At 48.5% G+C, this 24,668-nt stretch overlaps 1 protein-coding gene across 12 annotated transcripts in view; it reads right to left on the bottom strand.

Annotated features, from left to right (window-relative positions):
* The window catches only part of LOC135920299 (ras guanyl-releasing protein 3-like), a 122,532-nt gene that overhangs the window by 7,396 nt on the left and 90,468 nt on the right, over positions 1-24,668 (bottom strand). For 11 of the 12 annotated variants that reach the window (XM_065454501.2, XM_065454508.2, XM_065454500.1 and 8 more), the window contains 11 exons: positions 21,145-21,439; positions 16,440-16,548; positions 16,049-16,162; positions 14,260-14,545; positions 11,053-11,226; positions 8,962-9,176; positions 6,701-6,875; positions 5,439-5,513; positions 5,078-5,176; positions 3,906-4,145; positions 2,691-2,727 (listed from right to left, as the gene is read on the bottom strand). In XM_065454501.2, coding sequence (XP_065310573.1) covers positions 2,691-2,727; positions 3,906-4,145; positions 5,078-5,176; positions 5,439-5,513; positions 6,701-6,875; positions 8,962-9,176; positions 11,053-11,226; positions 14,260-14,545; positions 16,049-16,162; positions 16,440-16,548; positions 21,145-21,295 — 1,675 coding nt within the window. In that variant the 5' untranslated portion in view covers positions 21,296-21,439. Of the gene's footprint in view, positions 1-2,690; positions 2,728-3,905; positions 4,146-5,077; positions 5,177-5,438; positions 5,514-6,700; positions 6,876-8,961; positions 9,177-11,052; positions 11,227-14,259; positions 14,546-16,048; positions 16,163-16,439; positions 16,549-21,144; positions 21,440-23,599; positions 23,735-24,668 lie in introns of those variants that run through there. The other variant, XM_065454511.2, reaches the window with a different exon arrangement.

Raw genomic sequence — 24,668 nt, 5'->3', positions numbered from 1 at the left:
AGGAAAACTTATTGTAAATTATCAAGTTCCTAGATTTGTACTCATGTATCATGAGTTATCGTAGTGTCTAAAAAGGCGGTGTTCCCTTTCACATTGATGACAACTGTTCAGGCATCAGCTAGACGTCATCGAGAGTAAAGCTGAGCTGCTATTTTGTAGCGATGCCTTCTGTACGATTATATGCCAGTCGCATGGGCCACAGGCTACGGCCGGCTTATCCAGTTGACAACGCGAGCGGAACATCACTCTGACCACTCACGAAGCGCGAAAAGCGCGAAAAGCACAAAAAGTGGGCTTGTGTGAATATTCAATATTTTTTCGCATGGATGATGCACGAAGATAACTGTATACAACGCCCAGATTTTCTAAAATCAGTCTTTATTCGTGGAAGCACGGATCTTCCCCGTCGTATCTTCGGCCAGCGGCTCTATTTCCCATCTCTTCGGCGACGCTGATAGCGGAGAAGCTTTCTCTAAAGATGGTTTCACGGCATAGCGGGCCGGGCTGCCGTGGAAACACACCTTGAGATGAAATTCGCGCTGCCATGAAGGCGCAGCATAAGTCGAAATTCGCATATAACCCGCCGCCCGACACTGCTGGCCATTTTTTATTATTTTTTTTCTTTTGGTGCGGCTTACACGCGCAAGTTCCGAACACTACAAATTGTCTGGCTCGATTTTTCGGACAGCGTTAGAACTTGCGGCTGCCATTTAGCTTGTACCCCGTACTCTCGATTTCCCAGACGATATGGTTTTTCGGCTGCCGCTGCGCACTACACCGTAACTTTGGTGGCCGAAAGCCGGTGAAACAGCGCTCCTTCAGTCTAACAGCCAAGGCAGGCGCAGCGGGTGGACGGCGAACGGTCGCGGGAAGCTTGCAGCCCATCGGTGATCGGGCCGAATATCATGTGCTCGGGCCAGACTGAGGATCGCACAAGTGGAGAGCTTGCCTGCCAAGGTCGCCTTACAGAAAGTAACTGGTTAATCTTGTGTGTAGACGGAAAGCGTCAAGCTAAATTTTGCAACGCAGCGCGAACAGCCAGCGTCGCACTACACATCATCGCGACGACGCTGGACGTGCGAGCTCGAAACACTCTAGCACGTAAACAAACCTTCTGTGCTGCTAGAGCTGTAAGAAATGTCGAACCTGCATTTTTGCATGAAGATATCTCAAAAATGACACTTTAACGCGACAGCGTTAAGGAGCTCGTGTCGCAGAAAAGCCGGTGTCGTCGGCGTCGGTGACGTTGGCCATGAGCGAAAAATGGCGGTAGGCAATTCATAAATAAGATCAACTTGCAAGATGGGCTGGGTGGTAATCGAACCAGGGTCTCCGGAGTGTGAGACGGAGACGCCACCACTCAGCCATGAGTTCGATGCTTCAAAGCGGGACAAAAGCGCCTCTAGTGTATGCGGTGTTGCCTTAGAAACGTGCCGTAGAAAGTTATACTGCGGTGTATATCGGTAATTATGAGCATGTAAATTACAAAAGTCGCAGTTAAACACGTAGCGAAGTACATTTCCGTTACATTTCTTTTGCACTTGGCGCACACGCAGAGCCATCTTGCGGCAAACACAGACGACCACCTCCTCGCAATGTATGGCGCTGCCGCAACAGGTGGCGCGCCACTCGCCCGCTCCTCCCCTTCGTCTCGTTTGAGCGCAATGGGGCCGTGCGGGTACAAGTGAGGACGCCCCATTACCCTTGCGTTTAATAAGTTTTCTCGCTCTCTCCCCTTTCAACTTCCAGCGTGCGTCACTCGAACCCTCGTGGTTAGGCGACGCGGCTCCTCTTCCCGCTCACAGCGTGATTCCTAGGTGCAGCGTCCGATGCGGGACGCCTCTGACGTGATCGCTGCGCCGTACCGCGTCTGGTGGGAAAGCGTCCCCTGCAATGTGTGCCGTGCTGCTGGCGAGGAGTCATGCGTCTGCGTGGTGCTCCCAGCTAGTTAGCTAGATAGAGGACGATCCCGTCGAGGCGTCAGCCCCATGATCGCGTCCGCCTTCATGGCGCGTCGCGGGCCGACTGTCCGTGCCAATGACGACGTTTAGCTCGCGTAGATCGTTTCTCCCTCCGAGACACCGAGCTCTTTGGTTCGTTCTGCTTGCTCATGCGCACATTTTGTCTTTGTGTGACTCAAAAGCATGCCAAGCGAATGAGTGGGCGGTGCGAATGGGGTGCGATAACGCTATCGCATTCCACTCTTGAAGGCGAAGCTTAAGCGTCCTCCACGTTTTTGAAGATACATATTCCAGAGATGAACCTGTTTTCTTTTTGGCAAGTGAAGAACCAAAATTTTTATATTTGTCAACGTTTGACACTCGTGTCAATGTTTTAACCAATTTCCGCAACTGTTTGAACTATTCGCTTCAAAATTATTCTACACTAATTACTATTCAATTCGGCCTCGGTTCGAACCGAAACACCGATATTCGCACACGTTTAGCGAAAAGGCATCGGAAAAGGCATCGCTGCTAAATCGCGGCCCTGCTCTCTGACGGCGCGCTGTTCACACTCATCACAAAAAGCTCCGTTCCCGATCTGTTTTGTGCAATGTAAATGATAACGCGAAGCCCAATTTTCATAACACTACCGAGGCATCACATTTGGATATATTACTGCGCGACATACATACCGCGACATACGTGTACGCAAGTAGTTATATATAAACAATTTGTAATGACACTCACTCTTGCACTTGAAGCCTTGCTTGATCAAGCCCCACAGCTGAGAAAGTGACAAAGAAAAGGAGAAAACAATTACGAGTCGCTCAGTTAAATCTTAGATTTGAAAGAAGTGACAATATATAAAAGGTAGCTCTGAGTAAAGCTAGCGTACCAGGGCAGCAGCACCGTATGAATGCTTATTTGGTGCGCATAAAATGAAACAAAAATGCAATTGATTTTTTTTAAATTACCGCGAAAACATTTGGACATGATATTTTACGTCTCAGACACTCAATTTATGACGTGGTGCGCCGACTTCAGCTGCTTTGGATCTATCTAGCTAGCCTCTTCACACAGCTCTTCAATAAAAAGAAACGCCTAAAATTTATCCGGTGCTGGGCGGGATCGAAGCCGTTTCACATGGGTTCTTCAAGCATAGCAACCAGGTCATTTATGCCCGCGGACGTCGAGGGATTAATTCCCAGCATTAGCACGCGACTCAGCACCACGCATCTAAGAGGCCACGAAGCATCCATGGGGCGACACTAAAAGAGGAGGACTTCGCGGCGAGTCCTCTAGATGGCGCAGCGTGCCCAGAGGGCAGCGGGAGACGGGAGCCGGGCTGCAGTGCGCACCTCATGTGCGTGTCGCATTTCGGCGGAGGCAACACGTACGCGTGTCGCTACGCTGCTTCAATGCTCATCGCCTTAACGTGGACAGTCATCGTCGGACGGGTTCTGTCGGAATTTTTATTGATCCAGTTTATTTTACTGCGACAAAAAGTCATGTAATGCCAATAACGCCGCGCTCATTCCGGCAACTCTGCGCGGTCGCCAGGTGTGGGCAGGGAAAGTCGCGTAGATGCGATCGATTATAGACAGAGTCCAAGTTCCTCACATATGAAGCATAAATTTTTCAAGCAGGTGAGACAATCCTAACTAACGTGATTAAGTGCCAAAGTTGGACCTACTGAAGGCTGAGTGCTGGTACAGAAGCAACCGACTCCGCACGCTGTTAGGGCGTTCCGCAAATGCCAGAGAGAAGCGCATGCAGGAGCAGCGAGGAAAGCGGGAAGAGTGACAACTTAATGTGAACTGCTTATCGCAGTAAGTAAATCAAGGTTGTCCCCTCCCCGCCCCCCACCCAAATTGGTAACACCTCACCGCTACTCGGCCCGACTGCTACAGAGAGAGAGGGAGAGAGGGGGGTGGGAGAGAGGGAGAACTGCAGCGCACTGACCAGGCCGGTGCAGTGTATGCAGAAGGTGGGCCGGAAGTAGGTGGTCTCGTGGAAGTCATGTCGGAACATGGCCCAGTTGGAACGCAGCAGGAAGCGGCGAATGTCGTGACGGCCCAGCAGCCGCCGCTGGCACTCCTCGGGCACCAGGCCCCGCAACGCAGGGAAGCGGCCCGTCACCGCCGCCACGTCCTCGGGGCTCAGGTAGCCGTCGCGGTCCGTGTCGTACTCGTGGAACACCTCCTGCGCAAGTTGCAGGCAGAATGCATTACGCCACGCTTGAGCCCTTCCCCGAAAGAGGGAGTCAAGTGCTGCTGTATCTAGGGCGTAGTACTGCACTCACGCGCACACACAAACTCACATACACACACGCGCGCACACGCGCGCACACGCGCGCACACGCGCGCGCACGCGCGAGCACGCGCGAGCACATCCGTACACAGACCACGCGTGCGGTTGAAAAAGACCCGCATCAACTTCCACGGCAGCGTGTGGCACTGGCTGGCACTCCCGCGGCTACATCTAGTAACCTTAAGTTAGCAACCAAGAAACTGCAATAGGAGAACGAACTTCCGCCACTGGTAGCTCAATGGTGGACCATCGCACGCGTAATGTGCGAGATATGGATTCGGCTGCCTCCCCCCCCCCCTGCGGCAAGTTGTACTTTCACCCATTTTCCTTCCCTTTTCCTTACTATTTCTACCCTTAAAAAATAAACACCGAATTTCCCCTGAGCATTTCCTGACTTCATTGTCCCTTGGCTTCGTGTGGTTGCAAAACAGACAACTGCGTGCTTCATTTCCAAGCCGCAGTTATTCGGCAACTGTCATGCACGCTTAACTCAGCACTGCTGCACTTTGGTCACCAGTCTCACGTTGCCGTCCTGCACGGGAAGGCTGGCACCTCTTTTCCTCTTCCCTTTTTAAGAATTATAAATTGCTTGCGAAGGTCGATAGTCACGTCATGAGCCGCATGCGAGTTATGATTTCTATCGATATTTATGATTGCCCACCCATATGTATGCCTCGACACATGTGGCGGAGGATGGCTGTAAAATTGAGGCTCTCCAGAGAGCCAGAATTCACGCTTCTTGACTTATCCATTGTTGTCTTGCAAGATCACCACGTTAAATCACTCGCAACTATGGAGACCACGACAGTCTCGCCTCGACTTACCTCCACCATATCGCAGATCTGTTTCTCGACCAGAGCCAGGTCAGTTCCTTCCGGGACTCTGGATGCAAATTCCATAGCGAGCGGCTTCGACGGAGATACCTGCAAGAACGCAACAGGGGCCAGTCATACCCAGCGACACTAAATCGAAGGAACGTCCCGACATACCCTTGGCATTACTTGAAAGTGAAGACTGGGAATTGCCTCGCACATAACATACGAACAAGAGAAGTGACTAAAGTAACATTAGAGATAGCTTACATTTGTTTGCGGCTCTCCTAAGGCTCACATAGTAAGAATGGTTTTCCATATAAGTGGTTTTGAGCTGACCTACTAGAAGCAGAATGAAAGCAGGAATACGTACCATGGGTGCCTTTGGCTCTCTGGCAAGAGAAAGCTCAAAGATCTCGTCTTCGGTGTAGGCTGTGTCTAGGGAGAGCTGCAAGCAAAACAAAAAACCCCCTCATATACAAATTCTTGTCGCGTCAATAGAGAGTTTAGGCACATGCGGTGACGTGCTAACGCGAGCGTATGCCGGAAAAAGTGACGCTAGTGGTGACGACGCTGCGTTACGCCAAGACTCGCGCAAAGTTCATTGCGATGAGCGAATGCGTTTGACCTGGCGTGAACTAAGGTTTAGCGTGAACAAGTCGGCAGCGACACTATCATCACGGCGGCATTCTAAACTGATCTTCCCCCGAGCGCTTATATAGAGTGCGCTCCGCTCGTAGCGGCGAATCCGAACAGCGTGCGTACGCACTGCGCCTCGGCAGGAACGGCCGGGCGCCTGCACACGCAACGCACACGCCGGCTTCGCTGAGCAGTGGAGCGTGGCGAGTGCGCGCACGTTCGACATCTCTGTCGCTGTGCAGCTAAGGTCACGACGCGTCTGCCTGGGAGATGCACTATGACGCGCTTATTAAAAGCGGGAAATCAGCACAGTTCTCTTACTTAGCCGAGTTACTCAGCAAAAGATAATTAAAAGGACACAGATCACGATACAATTATAAAACCTACGATTTTTTTGGTTGTCGGAGGTCTGTCGATCGAACACTGTAGGTGTTAAAATTGCACCTTTGCACCGTGTTCTTTTTTATTGTTATCTTCTAGTTGAAGAGCTGGACTAATGTGAGCTGGGACAACTTATATATTCTCAGCTATTTACCGCTATCTGTGTAAGCTGAATTTTTATTCGGCGACATCTTACGAATATGGTTCGAGCTCCGTCCTCAAGACCGCGCTGAACCTGCCCTCTCTGCGTCCGCACTGCGATGGGACGCAGATGCTGAAAACAGTTATCATCCGCCATGATGTCACTGAAGTCAGCAAACGTAATTTGCTGGCGCGCATATATATAACTTCATCTTTGAAATGGACGATGATGCATGTGTCACCCTATATTCACAGGTTGTCAGTGATCTATGTTATATTTTTTTTTTGAAGACAAAGTCGCGTAGCACAGTAATGCTTCTAGTGCATTAAAGCCGATAACAGTTTCACAATATGGCACCGCCATCGTCTCCTGATACTGCGGTACTTGACGCCAGAACTTTTTAACGGACGTACAGTGAAAATCGCACCCCCCACAGTGCTTACTGGTACTTGGAAAGGCATTTACGTGCGTACCTTGAGCGTGTTGATGAGGTCCATGCTGACGTCGAGGGGCGGAGGCGAGTGCTGCAGCTCCCAGAGTTCCTGGAATATGTGCGACAGCTGCGCCATCTTGCGCAGGTTGATCATGCCGTCGACGACGTCCGGCAGCGCCACGTGCACCGAGATCAGGTCCTTCATGTGCACACCGCTGCGAAACATCGCGCGAGTGACTCACTGGCGGGAGGCTACGGGCGCAGGAAATCGCACTAATGAGTGACAAAGTCGCGGTGCTATTGTACGTTTCCTGTGTAACTCGTGAGTAAGTTATCCGGATTCTGCAACCGTTTCGTGTTATCGGAATGTGGAAATAATATAACAACATCGAAGTTCCGCCCGAAAGATAAAGCAATGACACTTATATGAAACTATTGGACAACTACACGAGCTAACGTTCGTGGTTTTATCGGCAGAATAACTTGCAGTAAACATTCGCCTACAAATAAATCAAGAAACACGGTGTCACGCGCGCACAGGCGAACACGCGCAAAACGCGCTCCACGACCGCGCACATTCGGTGTCACAACGCTGGCGCGAGCGCTGATCGCGTGGAGCGAACATTTCTTCGTGCTGGCTCTCGCCTCAACGCGACTCTGAAAGTTGACATCACGCGACCTCCAACACTAGGCGCGCCCGAAGGCAGCGCTTGTGAAGCGACCAGCCACCTCGGCTCGGCCAGGCTTTGCACCCGCCGTAGATTATTTTCAAGCTGCGGCGGAGCGACGCCTATGCGGTCAGCTGCGCGAACGGCCACGAGCAGCCGAGGCAGAGGCGGACAGGCGCGTTCACCTGTACCCGTGCCCCCGCCCGAGCACGCGTTCGATCACGTGATATCCAACAGACGGCAAGCATCGAACCACCATCCTCGGCTCACCCTGGCACGCTTTCCTCGTACCACAGCAAACAGCGCGCGCAACGTGATCTTGTCGCACTCGTACTTTATACGGAACCTCACTGTGACGCCGACTACAAGAGTTCGCCTGGAGTTGCCGCATGATTACCATCGCAATAATAAATTAATACGTAAAATAATAAATAAATCCAAAGACTCCTTTCTGTTGGCCTGGTTTATATTCCGTAATACGGCGACATCCTTCGAATGTGAATTTTAGATTACCCCAAAATCTTAACATTCATGGCGAAAGATTAATAAAATTTAATGGAGCTAGAAGTTGGAGCCTGATAATCGTCTAGATAAAGAATGCCAGCGATCTTTAACTGCTTTGCATGTTGTTGTTGCTGTCTACGTAAGACCTGTGTTGACATGTTGGAGATGTGGTTCGCGTTTAAGTTAATTTGACGCTGAATTTATAATGTTTTTCGCAGCTCAGCTGCGCATCTAGTAAGTTTATATAACGTTAACCTTGCCCTAAAATACCAGAGCTACTTTAAGTATAATAACGAAGCGTTCTTGCGGTTGTGCAACCTAATAGAACCAATAGATATATCGTATAACATTAGGGAAAGAAAGAGATGGCAGCTACCACTCTCCCGTACTAATTATGGATCAAATCGGCTATCCAGTCGCATCCCATCCTTATTAAATAAACTTCATGAAAACGGTATAGAGATAACTGACACTACTAGGAAAACATTACGAGATTTCGTAATTCAAACTGAGTAATTATATTTTTTTAACGTTACTTTGGCTAGGGGAAGTCACTACTTGCCTCCTTTAAATTAAGTAGTTTTCATTTTGATGGCATTTTCGCATATAGGATGTAACCTTCAAGAAATTTACGCACATCTTCATTTGCTATCTATGTTTCTGCATGTCAAGAAAACGTTCTATGATGAATTTTACAGCAGTTGAAAATAATTATGTATTTCTGTTGTATACTGTATGTTCATATATGTCATTTGTACTGTATCATCTTGTATCACTGATTGTACATTTCGCCTCACACGTTTTTCACTTATACATTTGTGCATTGCACACACTAATGTGAACAAACATTATTCTGACCCCGTTGTCATGGATAGGGGCAAGAACCTTGTCAAGCTGCAAAAAAGCAGCTTTTAGTTCTTGTCCTAGTGTTCATTTTTTGTAAATGAATGAATGCTAAATAAAGATTGATTGATTGATTGATTGATCTTCTGTTGTATATCGTGTTCGGCCGGCAACTAGTTCCTTAAGTCTGTCGGCCCAAGTATTTCTCCGCATACATTTTTTTTAGTTTAAAATAAATTTTCGGTTACGATGATGAGGATTGATCTCTGATCGATCAGTGACTCACAGGATGGGTATCCGGAAGTCACGTGCCTCGGCGAGTGCCTTGCGGTAGTTGCAGAAGTTGCCCCCCGAGGAGAGCAGGGCGGCGAACTGCGCCAGCGTCCGCCTCGTCTCCCCCGACAGGCAGGTGGTCGTCTGGGACAGCCTCGCCAGCGCGCTGTGGTTCAGACCGCCGACGACGGCCATCAGGGAGCTGAAGTTCTGCAGCTCCAGCAGGTTCTGCGGACACACCCACATAGCACATGGATGGAAGGTAGGCGCTGTAGGGGTTGAGGGACGGACTTCGGGATGGAAGCCCAAACTTGGGAGGATTTATTCTACATTATTTACAGAAAGGTGAGCGACAAGTAACATTCGTACAGACATTACGGGCCGGCAGCAACTCGGACGCTGCGGCCCGCGGCAAGAAGTTCGAGAGAGGTGAATCAGGGAATCAGGGAATGCTCCAGAATCTCTGGAAGGCTTCTTATAAGCCCTTCGAGCACTGTAAGTCACGTCATGTTCGACCAATAGGAGAGTCCGCTCCGATGACGCCACTTTCAGCCAATGGTAGGCGCCCGTGTCGCGGTGTCACACCTGGCGGCTCTCTGCGGTCTTGCCTCGCAGACTGGCAATGCACTTCTAACGAGGAGAAGGGGAGGGCTGCTCATGCTCCATTGTCCGAGCCCCCTTCTAATCCCGGCGGCGTACGAACTTGTTGGCACGTGAACTTGTTGCCTTCAACTTGTTTGCTCGGCCGCTCCTCTGGAATGTGTTTTCCTGCTTCTGCATTCCTCAATTAGCTGTGCTGCGTTTCAAAGTGGTTTGGGGAACTCGAAGTAGCCTCAGGAAACGGCGCCATATCTAACAGCGCGTCACCTTTGAAACGGGGTGATGGCAGTTGCCACCATGCTCAGCTTTTTATTTTTTTTTTATAACTGTGTTGTAAGTTATTAAAATTCGCCATTTTCTCTAAATACGTCTTCCTACCCTTTTAACGTTATATTACCTCTCTTCTTTTGAGCCACCAATCCTCCAATCGCATTTTGCTAATTTCCACCGCATATTTATTTACATGACTATTGTTATCTCTATAAACCCTAGGGCCTCAGGAAGCGTGACTGTGCCCGCATCGACATCGGGATGGATAACATCACATTTTAGTATGAGGTGTTCTATTGTTTCTACAGATTTACCACACACAATACGTGTGTCTCCTTCTTCGTTAAATTTCTTTTTATAGCTCCGCGTTCTAAGACATCCCGATCGAGCACAACCACATCGAACCAGCGGCCCTGCGGCGACACTTAAGAGTAAGGCATCACGGAGGGATAAACAATGCTGCGTGGGCTCGCGGTAGTGAAACAGACAAGGAAGCGAGGCGCAAGCATTAAGCCCCGTCCTTGCTTTTTAACGCCGGGGCAAAGGTATGAGTCTGCATCAGGTTTTGTATGATCTCCGCAGATGCGGCGTCCAGCTTTTGCAAACAGCGCGGTGCTTATAATCTCGAAGGCCGTGCTTTTTTCTGTATCTCGCTCCTCGTCCTCAGCCAAGCCGATAAATGCGCTCCCCACAAGCCTCGATTACATGAAGTCCCTCGAGTTTGTTCTACGGAATTACATTTGGAGCCAAGAGTTAACTCCTCCAAAACAACCGTTGGTGTCGGCTTTGTAAATCAAACCTCACAAAAATACTTCACCAGTGCTAGTGCTGCTCCTACATTTAAGGGTTCTGGAAGAATCCGTTGGTAACAAATCTGCTTGACAGTGATAACCGTCGCAATTGTAACTGCCGTCACGCGTAAATGCATGCGAATGGAAGGGTTAGGCGCAGCGTTAAGGCGTTCACACGACGAGTCAAGCAACCAGGCCTATGGACCACGGCGCACTGACTGCCCGGCAGTGGCAAGCGTTAGTGACAGTCAATCGTGAGCAATATTTCTTCAATAAACTACTGGTCTATAATGGTCTGTACGTCCCGGCTCAGTACCAGAGCTGACCAGGGACGTCGAAGATGGGAAGAGGCCGCGAATGTCCGAACGCGATTAGTTCTCGCCAGCGTATTCGCCCCCGCAGAGCCAACCATGCAGAGAAGGCAGTGGAGAACGCAAACGTACCTTGGCGACGTCGACGAACTTTGTGACGACGTCTGCTCGCTGCTGCGGCGTGGACCGCGAGAGCACCATGCACTGTGTCCACTGGGAGAGGCCGTTGAACTGCGAGATGGAGCGCTCCAGGCGAGGGTTATCTGCCAGCGTGCCCTGCTCGGCGTACTGCTTGAAGTCCAGGAACTGAAGGGAGAAATTCGTGCGCGAAAACGGGCGAACTTGTGACTTTCCCATACAGACGTCATTAAAGTGGTCTACTTGGTAACTGGTCCCTGTAATGCCCAGACACAGTTACACACCAAGGAAAATTAAAACAACTTGTTTATCTTCATCTATGGTCATAGATAGCATACGTGTACAAAAAGTATGAAATGTTAGGTGAAAACCTAAATATTATAGCAATTACTTCATCACTTATTGGTCCGCTGAGTTATCTGCGAATGAAACTTCATTTCAGCGTATGAAAAACCCTATCCTATAAGGTCAACGTACCAAAGCAACTCACCAACGATGAAAGGCGCCGTAGTGAGAGAGCGTCTGCGGATCATATTCGACCAGCGATATTTTTTCAACGCGCACGCAAAGGACCCCACACGAGCGTTTCTCGCGCTCCAACCGCCTCGAAATGTGGCCGCAAATGGAACCGGCCCCTTCGCGTTCATCAGCAGAACGCCATCGCGAGTGACCGGGTGCAACTGCCATACCGGAAATCCGGTGGAGTGACACCAGGGATGCTCAAGTATGTCCGAGGTTGTCAATATCTAGTGATAACCAACCGAAAGTTCAAAGTATAAAAGGGTCAGCCTTTGAGGTGCAAGTCAAACATACAGAACGCAACCGAAGAACAGGGTGATTGCTGGGTTAATGGCAAAGCAATGCGAAGTTGGCAGCACAAATTGACAGGGTCGGCAATACGTTCTGCGTTTCCGATCCAAAATGCAATAACGGTTGAGCAGACGTCATAAAACCATCCCGTTGGATCATGTGTGACCTGTCTTGAGCTAATTCGTCTAGGGTGCAATCGCAACTACAGAATAAACGTGATTATATTAGGCTTGTGTGAATACCCTATTCGATATTTTTTTAATATTAAATCGATTATTAATGGCATTCGATATTCACTGCGGCTCGAACTTGAGTAATTGAAGCTTTCCAAGTAGTGTGAAACGAACGAATATGCCCACTTTCCCGCGTATAATCAGCACTTCATCCCAGAAAAAAGTAATCCGCGAAAATAACTACACACAATGTCCAAATCTTGTAAAAACAGTCTCCCGTGACGGCTGCACGAATAGACCAGGTCATATCGTCGGCCAGCCGTATACTGTTGCCCACCTCTGCGCAAGACGGAGAACGTGGCCTCAAGGTGGTTTCGCGACAGCGCGGGACGCACTGCCGTGAAACCACCTCAAAGCGCAATTTGCGATGCCGTGAAGCCACACCTCAAGTCAAAAAGTCGCATATAATCGGCACCCCGATTTTACCGTTAATTCTTTCTTTAATTTTTTTCGACTGTGCGCTTGCAAAACAGGAAGCTTTAAGCCCGCGTGTGGCTAGAAAGCATCAAACTGAACTAGCGCTACACAGCATGAACCGCCGGTGTCGAGCAGTGAAGCTCGCACTTCACAGCATCGCGACGACGCACGACGGACGGATACGAAACGCCCCCGTGGTCTCAACCGCCACAAAGTTTTAGGTAGACCGAAATCGAACAGTGAGCAAGAGCGTGCGAAAGAATTTTCTGTGCTGCTCAAGTTGTAAAAAATGTTGAAATTGTAATTTTGCATGAAAACGTCTTGCCAACTCACTGGCTTCAATTTTCAAATTGCAATATGTACCGCAAAGCGATTAATTGAGAAATATAATCAGCGAGTGTTCGTTAATTAGTTAAGTATAGTTTCGATTTCTCGTTCCAGTAATTTTCGCATCTTTCGCATCGCGGCTCAAAGCACGTTAGCGAGGAAGCACTAATATTATTCCTTCGATCGCGACGGCGATAATGACGCGGTCTATGATGACGATGATGATAATGACCGCGGTTAAAAACCAAGATTCCAACGATAATAATCACGGAGGCAACGACCTCGTACTTTCGACTACTAATTTATAGGCCTACATCTGCGCTAACCTCGGCTCACGGCCTGACACTGCAACTTCAATGCGGACAACTAAAGCGCTGTTCCCGCACAGCACGAGACTAGACGAACGGCTGTAGTAAGGCCACCGTCTGATGCACATAAGCACTCGCCACTTCTTTTCTCATCATCATCAATCCCAGCACTTTCCCTCCTCTCCCACTCTTCCCCTGTGCAGAGTAGCAGACTAGAGAGCACCAGCTCAGGTTGACTTCTCGGTCTTTCCTATCAATAAAATCGTTCTCTCTAGGCTTAACTTTATTACCATGAAACCTGTTTCCAAACTCAAATTCAAATTGTTCGTTAATCTTTGAAAACACAATAGGAATGTGTCCAACGCTGTTTGGACCCGTAGCCACAGGCTAGTCATTGGTCCAGAAAATGAAGCACAATAATGCAGACACTTCCTTATGTATAAAATACCAACATAAAATAGCGGGCACAGGAAAATTTACATGAATACAAATGTAAAAGAAAAAGAATTCATAACAAGGAGTAATTGCACCTTACAAGAAAACATCTTACATGTTCGCATTATATGGTAAAATCGGATACACACAACTGGTAGAATATATTTAGAATAAAGAGTGCATGTGCATGAAGAACTGTCTCCCTGCAGGAGCAAACGTTCGAGCGTATTTTATGTGGTGTGGAAGGGTGTTCCATATTCTTTCCCCGATAATAGAGAGCCGTCTTTCTCCATATGCGTTGTGTGTGGGCGGGAGGTTAAAGTTACCAAGTGTTACATTTCTAGTAGTTCGACATGATGTATAAAAGAGGGATATATGGAAGGGGTGGCGACTACATATATATATATATATATATATATATATATATATATATATATATATATATATATATATATATATATATATATATATATATATATATATATATATATATATATATATAGCGTGAATTAAGCTATTCGAAATTTGGCTACGCTTAGGTTGTACAACGAGTCTTTTTTTCACTGCCTCTTTCTTTTCCTCTCGGTCATTGTTCTGCGTGCTCTTCATTACCCTCACGGCGAGCCGCGTGTGTTGAGGCCACGGCATCTACGACGACGAGGAGCACTCACGGTGATGCGCTTCATGACCTTGTGCTCCAGGTAGGTGAGGTGGTCGGCCAGCTCGCGCGGCTCGAGGTGGTCGAACACAAGCGACACCTTGCGCGTGTGCTTGGCGAGCGGCAGCCGCACGGAGACCGCGCGCGCCCACTCGGAGCGCGGCGAGGGCCTCCGGGTCAGGTCCACCAGGTCGGCCAGCACCGAGTGGCCCTCCTGGCGCAGGCGCGACTGCAGCGCCGCCAGCCGCGCCACCACGCCCTCGGCCTCCAGGTGCTGGGGGAACTTGAGCATCCAGTATCTGTGGTCCCGGAGAGGGAGAAACGCGTCCGGTTGGCTCGTAGAGTTTCTCGCCACATTACCTAGAAGGAAATCTGGCGGTGCTGCGCCGTGGTATATTGTGACTTCGGATTGGCATCGTTCTCGGAGAGCCAGGCAAGCACCGTTCCGTCTGTCACAATGATTAATCTTCCACTAAAACAGCACGTAAAAAGCTGTTTTAGCTTTATTATTACACAAAAAGAAAACATGTTTTGTTTAACCATAAGAACTTGTTATTGCATGTACGATATTGCATGCATGTTATTGCATGTACATGTATGATACGTAAAAAGTACCAGCGGGCCGCTAAAGTTGGAGGACAGACGGCAAGATTCGCGTTCGCTTTGAAACAGTTTGTCGTCTGTTCTTGCTTTTCTTCCCTTCATCCTGCATTATACGTGAGTAAAGATGCAATTTGCGTGAATGCAGCCATTTTATCAATATTTTACTTTGAGAACGCGTTATTTGTGTAGCCATATCCACGTTTCAGACGAAGCTTCTTACAACACCAGCCTCGCAGACACATATACCGTCATTCCCATGACGGCACGGCGCCCCGTAAGAAACTCCCATAAACGGTGGCGCCAGTTTTCCCTCTAGGTGTTATAGTGAGAAACTCTGTGGGTTGGCTACTTACTAACCATAGGTTGGAAGAATGGAAACGCAGGCGAATGGAGAGGTCATAGAGGAATGCGCTGAAACGCGTTCGCGTGCGCGGACAGCACCACGCAGTCAAATGCGCTCGGACAAGCCAATCTTCCTCAAGGAACACATAAGTGTCTTCGCTGCCTTCTAGCACGACGATCGATGAGGACGGTGTTCTTGTAGAGTAGGTATGCGGACAGTGGATGATCGTGTAGCCGCCGCAATGCATTGGAGATCGATTGTCTTTGTAGTACTTCAAATTTAGGACAGTGGCACGATAGGTTGTTTGTGGTCTCTCCGCAGCGGCAAAAACAACCGGAGAGTTTCTGAACTATTATGCGGAAATGCTACGCAGAAAGCCCAGGCGCCCCTCCACATCAAGGAAAATTAAGACAGCTTGTTCACAATAAATCCTGGCCATGAAGAGTACATTGGTAATAAAAAGCTATAAATTGTGTAAACATTATTACGTAGTTATTATTTAGTAATTGGTTGTCTGAACTATCAACAGCTGTAAACTCGCTGCAACGTATCAAGAACGCTGCCATGGGATTTCTGTTAAGTTTCCCGCTCTTAAAACAATATTTTGATGCACTAAACTAACCGATTTAATAACGATGCGTTGTGCTGTTATTTAAGATTGCACTAGACAGAAATTCCAAATCAGCTTCAGCTGCCTGTATACATATGTGGGTCACTCTTCTGAATCTCCCTCTCCGCTTTTTCGGCAGAGAAGTTGTGTTGTTATCAGAGAAAACTGACGCCGGACCTAAATAGCGCGGACAGAGCGCGGTGCTTATGACGTAGCCCTTTGATTGTATGTTAGAATATTGCTTACCTGAACACCTGGCACACCTGTGCCTTGTGCTTGTAAATGGGACAGTGCGTTGAGTGCTGCAGGGTATGAACACATGGCAACACGCATCGATGCTGAGTATTGCTGGTCATGTATCTGGAGCGTGTATCAGGGATTACAACGAGTGAGCAGAACCTACCTAGAGACAAAAATCGTTCTAGCGCACACACACGCACACACACGCACAGGCGGACGCAAGCACACGGGCACACACACGGATTGCTACAGGTACTTTCTGTACCCAAAGCACGATATAACAGGGCAATGCCTGGCGTACAGGCGAGGTTCGACGGTTCGAATCTCCAATGAACAGCGAGCAGACTTTGTATATACGCGGCCGCAGTATTGTGGCGCAGACGTGAGAAAAGGATACTGGTCGACAAGGCATCGTGCCAGCTTCTCAGATTTGATGAACCACTGGTGCATGAGGAGGAAGATGTAGGGAAACCGGTTGTCGTCGTCCTCCAGGCCACCGATGGGTACTGCGATTAGGAGAGAGGGATGACGGAAGAGAGGATAACAGGTAAACACTGGATTCATCGGCTTGCTGAAATATCCACTCATGTTCGTGTGGAACACTTCTCGTGTTATTTGTTTCCAGTGGGTTCCCGAGGTCACGGAAGAAACATTCGCGCCTCAGCGATGCTTCTGCCTCGGTTAAGACCAACTTCGTCAGCAGCGTGGGTTAGCGAATATTCAGAATTTTCGCAAAACGGATCCATTATCGACGAATATCGCCATTAGAACAGTCCCTATTCGTAAATACGAATATTGCGCGAATAGTTTCGGAATGTTTTAAATCCTCAACTGTGCCCGATCAAAAACAAGATTGACGCAGATGTATAAATGTCACTTGGGCCATCGTAGACATAAAACGCGATGAGTTACATCGCGGACAGCACACAACACGTCGCTAAATTTACGGCTAAATTTACAGCGACGATTCGCACTTATAAAAAACTGCCGAGTACGCGAACAATATTGTTATTTAAACCTAATGCTCCGTTAGCACTTTCTAGCAATCAACGCTTCATAATGTGCAATGTAACCACAGAAGCTTGCTAACGTTGTGAATACACTGAGATGTGAACATGGTTTAATACTAGTGGCGAAATTAGCGGCCCAGTATTTGAAAACTATTCCAAAATTATTCGATATGTCATTTGCTTCTGGCACTATTCGATACGTATTTGATTCGGTCTTAAATAATTACTATTCATGCACGCCCGTAGTTTCTAGCGAGGTAGATGCCTTGGCGCATGGTTTCACCGTGCGCATGGCTGTACGCTGCAACGTGATCTAGTCCCACATATCCCGGAGCATCATTTTTGACGCACTCAATTTGACACCTCCAAAAGCGGTGCGCAGTTAACGCGGGCCCCGTGGTAGTGCTTACCGATATACTGGGGAAAATTTCCAGCAATGGGTATTTCAGGAAACCAATTACTAATGAATTAATTCCTGTGGTAATTGCATAATGACTCCGAAACATTTCGTTGTTTTCAGTACGAACGTAGTCTACATGATCTGAAGAAAGGTGAACAAGTTGTTCTAATTTTCCTGCATGGTAATTAAGCTTTGTGGGGCTAGGCACTGGAGCAGCGTATACAGGCTCCTATAAGGTAGGCTCGGGTGGCGGACCTGTATAGGAATTACGTTTCCTCGCGTACAGACCATCCACTTACAGTTAGGGCATACCTTTCCAAACTTATCAGAAATATTTACTTTTTCCGAGAAGCATTGTTGCTCGGACTTCACTACCTGCGGAAGGTAGGTAACCGGAACAATTTTGATGTGTTTCATGAACATGAATTACATGAATTACAATACATTACGACTTACAAATACGCTCTTTTCAACAATCTTGGAGCTCTGAAGCCAATGCTAGCCAACAGCGCCTGAGATCACGTGTGCACGATCCGAGACGTAGCCACGTGACGCAGCTGCGTGCGGCGTGCAGGCGAATAAATGGCCCGGCGTTTCAAGCGCGCCAAGCAGCAGCCACGACGCCGGTGACGCCAGGATCGCCGAAAATTTGGCCCCTGCACAGCTCAACGCGTTCGCCCGCAGCGCTGCGGCGATGAGCTGTTGTCGCGACGCATGCGCGCACGTGCGCGGCAAGGCTTCGTTCGGCAAAGGCGCGCACTCGGCGCAGTCTCTTCACTTGAACTCTTTCGGCCAGCACGCTGCCGACCCGCCAAGCTAGCGCGCCATGCGCTCTGTTCTATGAGCTCCGGCGTGAGACGATTGCCGCACCGGCAACGCGAAAGCGCGCCGAACGGCGCCAGTCACGCCGGCTGCGCGGTGACGCTAGACTGCGTCCGCGCTTTGAGCGCGCGCCACAGTCTTCTGGAACAGCGCAGAGACTGGCTCGTTCGTTGCGACGTAACTGAGCTGTTACCGCGTAACCTCCAGTCTAAATCCGACCGTAATAAAAGAAATGTGCGTGGTGTGCGAGCGTGGCCGAGACAACGTATCCGGAAGCTCCGACGCTGAGGCAAGGAAGAGCGACGCTCGTGCGCGTTACTGCGTTTCGAACCAACGCGGTCTGAACCATCGTCGCCCACTGCTCGTGTTCTGACCGTCGTTCTCGTTTTGTGCTTTCCGTAAACATGAAGTGCGAAAGACTTGATGGCCAATAGGCGCATAGGAGTGCCGCGCAGGCTACGCTGGAGAGCCGAAAGTGTTTCTTTGCATTGAAAAGAAGAAACCCAACGGATGGAATGCGCTATTTCCAAGTGAAGGTTAGCAACTAAGCAGCAATTCAAGGGTGAGTAGCCCTCTAACCATGCTAATCAATTGCCCTGCAAAATACATTGCTCTGTGTACTCTACACACCCAACGCCGAACATCTTGTCATGTACTTCAGAAGGGTATTGTTTGCTGGTCAAGATGGTATGTAATTCTTCGTGCGAGCAGCGCGAATATAAGACTTGATACAGCGGTAAAAGTAAGACTAGCGCTGTGTTCGGCTTACCTTTGTATCACGTATTGTTCTCGCGCTACTCGCCTCAACAACACCGTGTCGCAGTTGTCTCGACAGTTTTGCATATAACTCATCGACGCGATGTGCTCAGTTCGGCATCCCGAAGGCAGTTCTAGGTATTCAAGTACGTGACCTTTCCCGTTCTTTTTCTGCCATATATGCTAGTGACGAAGCTCGTAAATAACAACACCCGCACTCGCCTCTCTCGCCATACGCTGTGGGCCATTAAACGTCCCCGCATGCAGCGATATTCACCACAACACTACTCCCGAGCACACTTAATCAGGCGTTCTTTCTTATTTTTTTTTAACGTTAGCATATTTTTTTAGATGACGTGTGTTATTTATATTGCACAAGAATACTCATTGAACTGTATTACGCGAAGAAGCGGACGTTGCTTTCACAATAAATAAGGATGCATAAGTGAGAGTGCAGTGGGCCAGTGATTTCACAAGGCATATCCACTTGGAGTTAATTTCTAAACTAGCAAGAGTTCTTTGATAAACGCTGTCATACTTGCGGTAAAGGTAAACTGTTCTTCCGCTTACTCCTTTAATAAAGCACCTTTTTAATTCACTCAAGCTAAAAAGGTTATCTAGAACACTGGTGTATTTCGTCCTACACTTTGGGAGCGCATATCCACAAGTCGAAACTGGCGTCGTCCGAATTCACTCCAAGTGGATATGACTTGCGAGCTCATCGGCTACAATTCTTGCTTTTTTCTTGGCACAAATTCGCCCAATAAACATTTACAGGCTTGTATAAGGTATAGTCATTCCCCTCCGCTCGATTCTGTGCCACTCTTGTCATCCACCATTCACAGACCGCTGATTCCTGAAGAAAACGCGTAACAGCACTGGACAACGGGACGTGACTGCGACAGACGAAGCGATGACTTTCAACCAACATTTTATTGCCCGCACAGCAATATACACAGGGACATGAATAGGCAGGAGGAAGAGGGGACACGTCCCGTTGTCTGGCGCTCTTACTCGTCTGCTCAGAAATGTGCCAACTAGCCCAAGTTAGCACGTCATTGCCGCTGATTCCGTTGATAACGCAGACGGAGCGCCGCGCTGACCACTGACGAATCGCGGCAAGAAGTGACATTGACATGGCATCGATGTGTCATCCCAGCCATAGCTTTTTCTTCTAATGCACAGTTTCATCAATCATGATTCATCACCGTCACTACAACGCGACAACATCTAACACGCGAGCCAGCGTTCTTTCATATCGCTCAAAATAAGGCTGTCCCATACTTTGTCTGAATCCGACTGTTATGCTGCGCATGTTCCCCAACTACCCAGTGTACTTACCAGAAGTGCAATTGTGAAAGCGTATAGAGAAACCGCAACGATGTTTTCAGCACCTCGAGTATACGCTCAGCTCGTGAAAAATATTCACCTAATGGAATGCCGTGATTAGATGCATGTGCTGCTGGTTTGGGTACAACATATTCTGATGAGGGTACAAATAGATTCCGAAAGCCGGGCTGGGTTTTCTCTTTTCTCTTTTTGTCACCTGGGTTGCTACGGCGCGCCACTTGATAGTGTACGGCCATTCTACAACGGGCAGTCTTACCTATGTGGATGGGGCCAAATCTGCGTTGCAGAGAACCACCAAGTCAACATTCTCTCCTGGGTGCTGTATTTATTCCCTTCTGCTCGGTCATCTGCGATTAGCTCGAGCTAATCAGCTGTCAGCTCGTTGTCAGCTCGTCAGATCTGTCAGATCTGTCATCTCGTTGGCCTGTGTAGGCAACCTTCGCTTACAACGCAACACATCTTGTCTTTATTACGATTATTATTATGTTATTATTTACGTCACTGATGGAGGAGGAGAAAATAAAGGCTGCTTTAAGAGCTTGACTGGCGCTCTCCTATCTCCTGGATACAGCAGCTGGCACAGGCGTTTTAAAAATATGCAGAACGCACTCGCGAATAAGAAAGCAGGACCTTGAGGCTTTAAATAAACATATACGGTAACCATGCATAATATATTAGTATTAAGTAGTCGAATGTGCAACGAACGCCTTACACAAGATGTTGCCAGTCCTCTCTCATTCAGTTTACAATGTGGGGGCACTCACGGAAGCAGTCGATGAGGAATCTGAGCGCGGCGTCCAGGGAGGCAGCGCGGAGCGAGAAACCCGGCACGGCAGGGTTCTCGGTGTCCCAGATGAGGCCGTCCCGGGCAGGGCTCCCTCCGCTGGAGCCCATCGATCCCCCTTGGGGTCCCATCACCCGAGGCCCCACATGGCCACCGGCCGCGCTGATGCTGCTGCTGCTGCTGCTGCAACGGCCGCCGGGTCAGGACTCCTCCTGGCAGCAGCAGCCACCGCCGTCCCTGCTTCTCGAGGTCTCACAGGTCGCCGACTCGGAGCGCTGCGTGCGTCGTCGTCGGTCAGTGACGTCACGCGAAATCGCAACCTCCACGACCATGGACGTGGGATCGCGTTCCGCTCGCTGCACAGGTAAACACTCTGGACGAGCGACTAGCGCACCTTCGTATTCTGTAGGTTCGGGGGATGATCGCGCTCGAGCGTCGTCTGCAGCAGTCGCCTGTCTGACCGCAGGTCAATGCGCATGCGCGTGAGACCACGTGTTCCGTCATTTGCGAATTACGTGTTGAAGTGACGGTAGCAAACGACGCGTGAGCGCGATTACAGAGTACGTCCGCTAAAACATACCCACCGTAGCCACCTACGACTGAACCTATAACTCACGAAAGTGCGCTAGATACTCTGCAGCGCGCTCTGCCTGCATCAAACTACACGTGCTACCACGTTCGTGGTCATAAAGCTTGTGACTACAGCAGGCACGTACCCAGGATTGCCGCCTAATTTCGGGGGGGAGGGGGCCCGGGCCCCACCGGGCCCCCCTCTGGGTACGTGCCTGGACTACAGTACGCGTACTGTCCGCTGTCTAGGGAAACGAGCGGCCAGTCGCGCGGCAAGTTTGCTTGCATTTGCGGGCTTCTTTCCCTCTCGGAAAAACAATTTTATGTCGCACGTATTGAGCAAGAGAAAGCTGTAGCGGGACATTTTCATGTCGCTCTACAATTTGATCATTGACACTTTTCATGTAATTCTAATGTTTCAGAAGTTTATTATTGAATTCAGACAAGTTATCTAATTAGACGAAATGAAAAAAAAAATTGAGTATCTCCAAATAGAGTATGTCCAGCTATGTGGCAACTGCATATTCAGTTAGGTAGGAAATTCTGTACGTAGGTAGTTGCTATGAGTATGGTTTCCTACAAAAATTACAAGACGAAACTCTGGCACTGAGGTCGTTCACCTACCACTGGAATAATCGTGGAAATTATAATCTAATCAAGTCTAATGTTTGTGCCTGTGGCTTCAGGCGTTCGTGTTGCGTTATTTTTGAAGCTTTATCTTTCGGAATTTCCAAGCTATCGTACATTTTCTAAAGACAGCAAGGTAAGAACCCACTGCAAGCATGCATAATGATGAAAATTGTCGCACTTATGACGCAATATTTTATTTAGAATGGTCAAGTTGCCAAGTCACAAAGCCGTTTCACTCTGCGAGGACGAACATTTGGCCAAGTTCATGTAGTACTACTCATCACTTTCGTGCTGAGTTAACCGCCTCAGTTGCATCTTCCGTAGACAGTGAGCCATAGTTCGTTCTGGGAATTATTGTAGGAAACTCCATGGTTGCGAGAACATTTTAAAGCTACAATTGTGAGGCACTGTTGCGGCCGTACCGCAGCTTCGCGGTATTGACCGTCACGGAGTTATTGCGAAGGTAAAACAAAATTAACAAAGTTTGACGAAGAAAAGGTACCTCACGCGGTTTCGTAAAACACTCACGCCCCAACAAAAATGCCGCACCAAAGGTCGCATTATATTACGATTAAATTCGCTTTGCGTTGTTTTGTCATCCCTAGCGCAGAGCATTCGGCCCTAATGGTAGCCACCGACGGAAATATGGAAACCGGGATGCATCCTAACAAAAGATTGTCACGTGTATGCTGCAACGATAAATCAGTTTCTGCGGAATCTAACAAGTTGGAGAGAGGTTCGTGAAAGGGAAAATTGCCATCCCGGACCAGGGCGACCTTTTCCTTCACTGCGAAACTTTCTTTCCCAAAAACCCGCACGAGTTTGCTTTGTGGCTTCGTGCTATATACATTCGGGTGGATGACAATTTTCCCTTTCACGCTCTAATGATCCACATCACTTTCAATTTGTTTAGCCCTTCCTCGATGACTCGGACGCTGTATTTACGTATAAACGGGATCGGACGCTCGAATGATAAAAAAAATATTTGACTACTGGAATAGTTCGTCGCGGAATGCCGCCCGGCATGCCCTCCCTTGCCCGCCCACACGGCCCACCATTCGAACTCTGCTCCGCATCACAGAAGAAGTCTAACTCCTCCTTAAGTCTCCTCGCGGGATACCTGCACTTGCATGCTGAGCCATCTTACGCTTCAGTCCATCTATTAACACTCTGCGTTCACTATCGACTTCGTAACGCACTAGCGAATAGTGATCAACGTCCACCGAGGCACTCACAGCTTGCACACACGACGACGACGCGCGAGTTTCCGATGGCAGGCACAGCAACGCCGACGCACTGCAGCCGGTGGAGCTTCCCGAAAAAAAGAAGGAGCTGTGTGGTAGCGAAACGCGACGCCGTCGACGGTGTAGCGTGCACAGCGCGGGGGGTGAAACGAGCGCGGTGAATGCGAGCGGAAGCCGTCTCCGGAAGTGCCATACCGTCCCGGCAGATGGCTTGCGCAGCACGTTTGATTGTTTTCACACCTGTCCACTTTCAGCTACACTATTCTTGGCATTTGACCTAATGACAGAACGCACACACACACAATGTATCCAGTGAACACGTGTCTACAAGGCCGCCAATCAACGGAAAGGAAAACGACATACCAACGAGAAACAGCGTGTCGTTAATTGGCCCATGTAAGACTGTCGCTTTAGAAAAATTACTTTCAGTGAGCATTCTGCAAGATGCTCTGTCATTAATAAGGCAATTTAGGCGCTTACGGCTCGGAATATCCTGACAGCATTTATTTTCTACCATACTTTGATTTCGTACATAAGACACGCGGAATTACCTAGCCTGTGTGCTCTAATAACCGCTACTTCAGCCTGCGTGCAGGCAGAAATGTTTATGGAAAGCGAATAAAGGAATTTTGCGAGGTTATAGTTTGGAATGCGATTTCGAGGGATTTTAAAATGAATAACGTTTTACCAGCGCTAAAAGAGTTATTAATAAATATGGAAGTTCGTACTATTGTGACTCGTGACATTCATGCGTATTTTTATTATCTTTATTATTTATGTGCGTCGTATGCACTGTTGCTGCAAACAAAAAAAACGTGTATTTCGTTCCATGGACCTTACACTATAGCCACGATGACTATAGGGTCCAACAATGTTTTGAGATTGTATATGTAAATATTTGGTGAAAGCTAAATGAAATAAGAAGTAGAAATAATGTATCACATAGCGGTGTTTGACGCGGCCGGGGCTGGACAGAAAGTTCATTTTTAACAGTAAAACCAAAGCTTAAACCATAAAAAATAAATAAATTTCCTCGAGTTGTCTCTATATTGCGCCACTT

Source organism: Dermacentor albipictus, chromosome 10, assembly GCF_038994185.2.
Source record: "Dermacentor albipictus isolate Rhodes 1998 colony chromosome 10, USDA_Dalb.pri_finalv2, whole genome shotgun sequence".
Lineage (NCBI taxonomy): Eukaryota > Metazoa > Arthropoda > Arachnida > Ixodida > Ixodidae > Dermacentor > Dermacentor albipictus.
The sequence above is the reverse complement of the archived record's forward strand: the minus strand, read 5'-3'. Positions and strand labels throughout refer to the sequence as shown.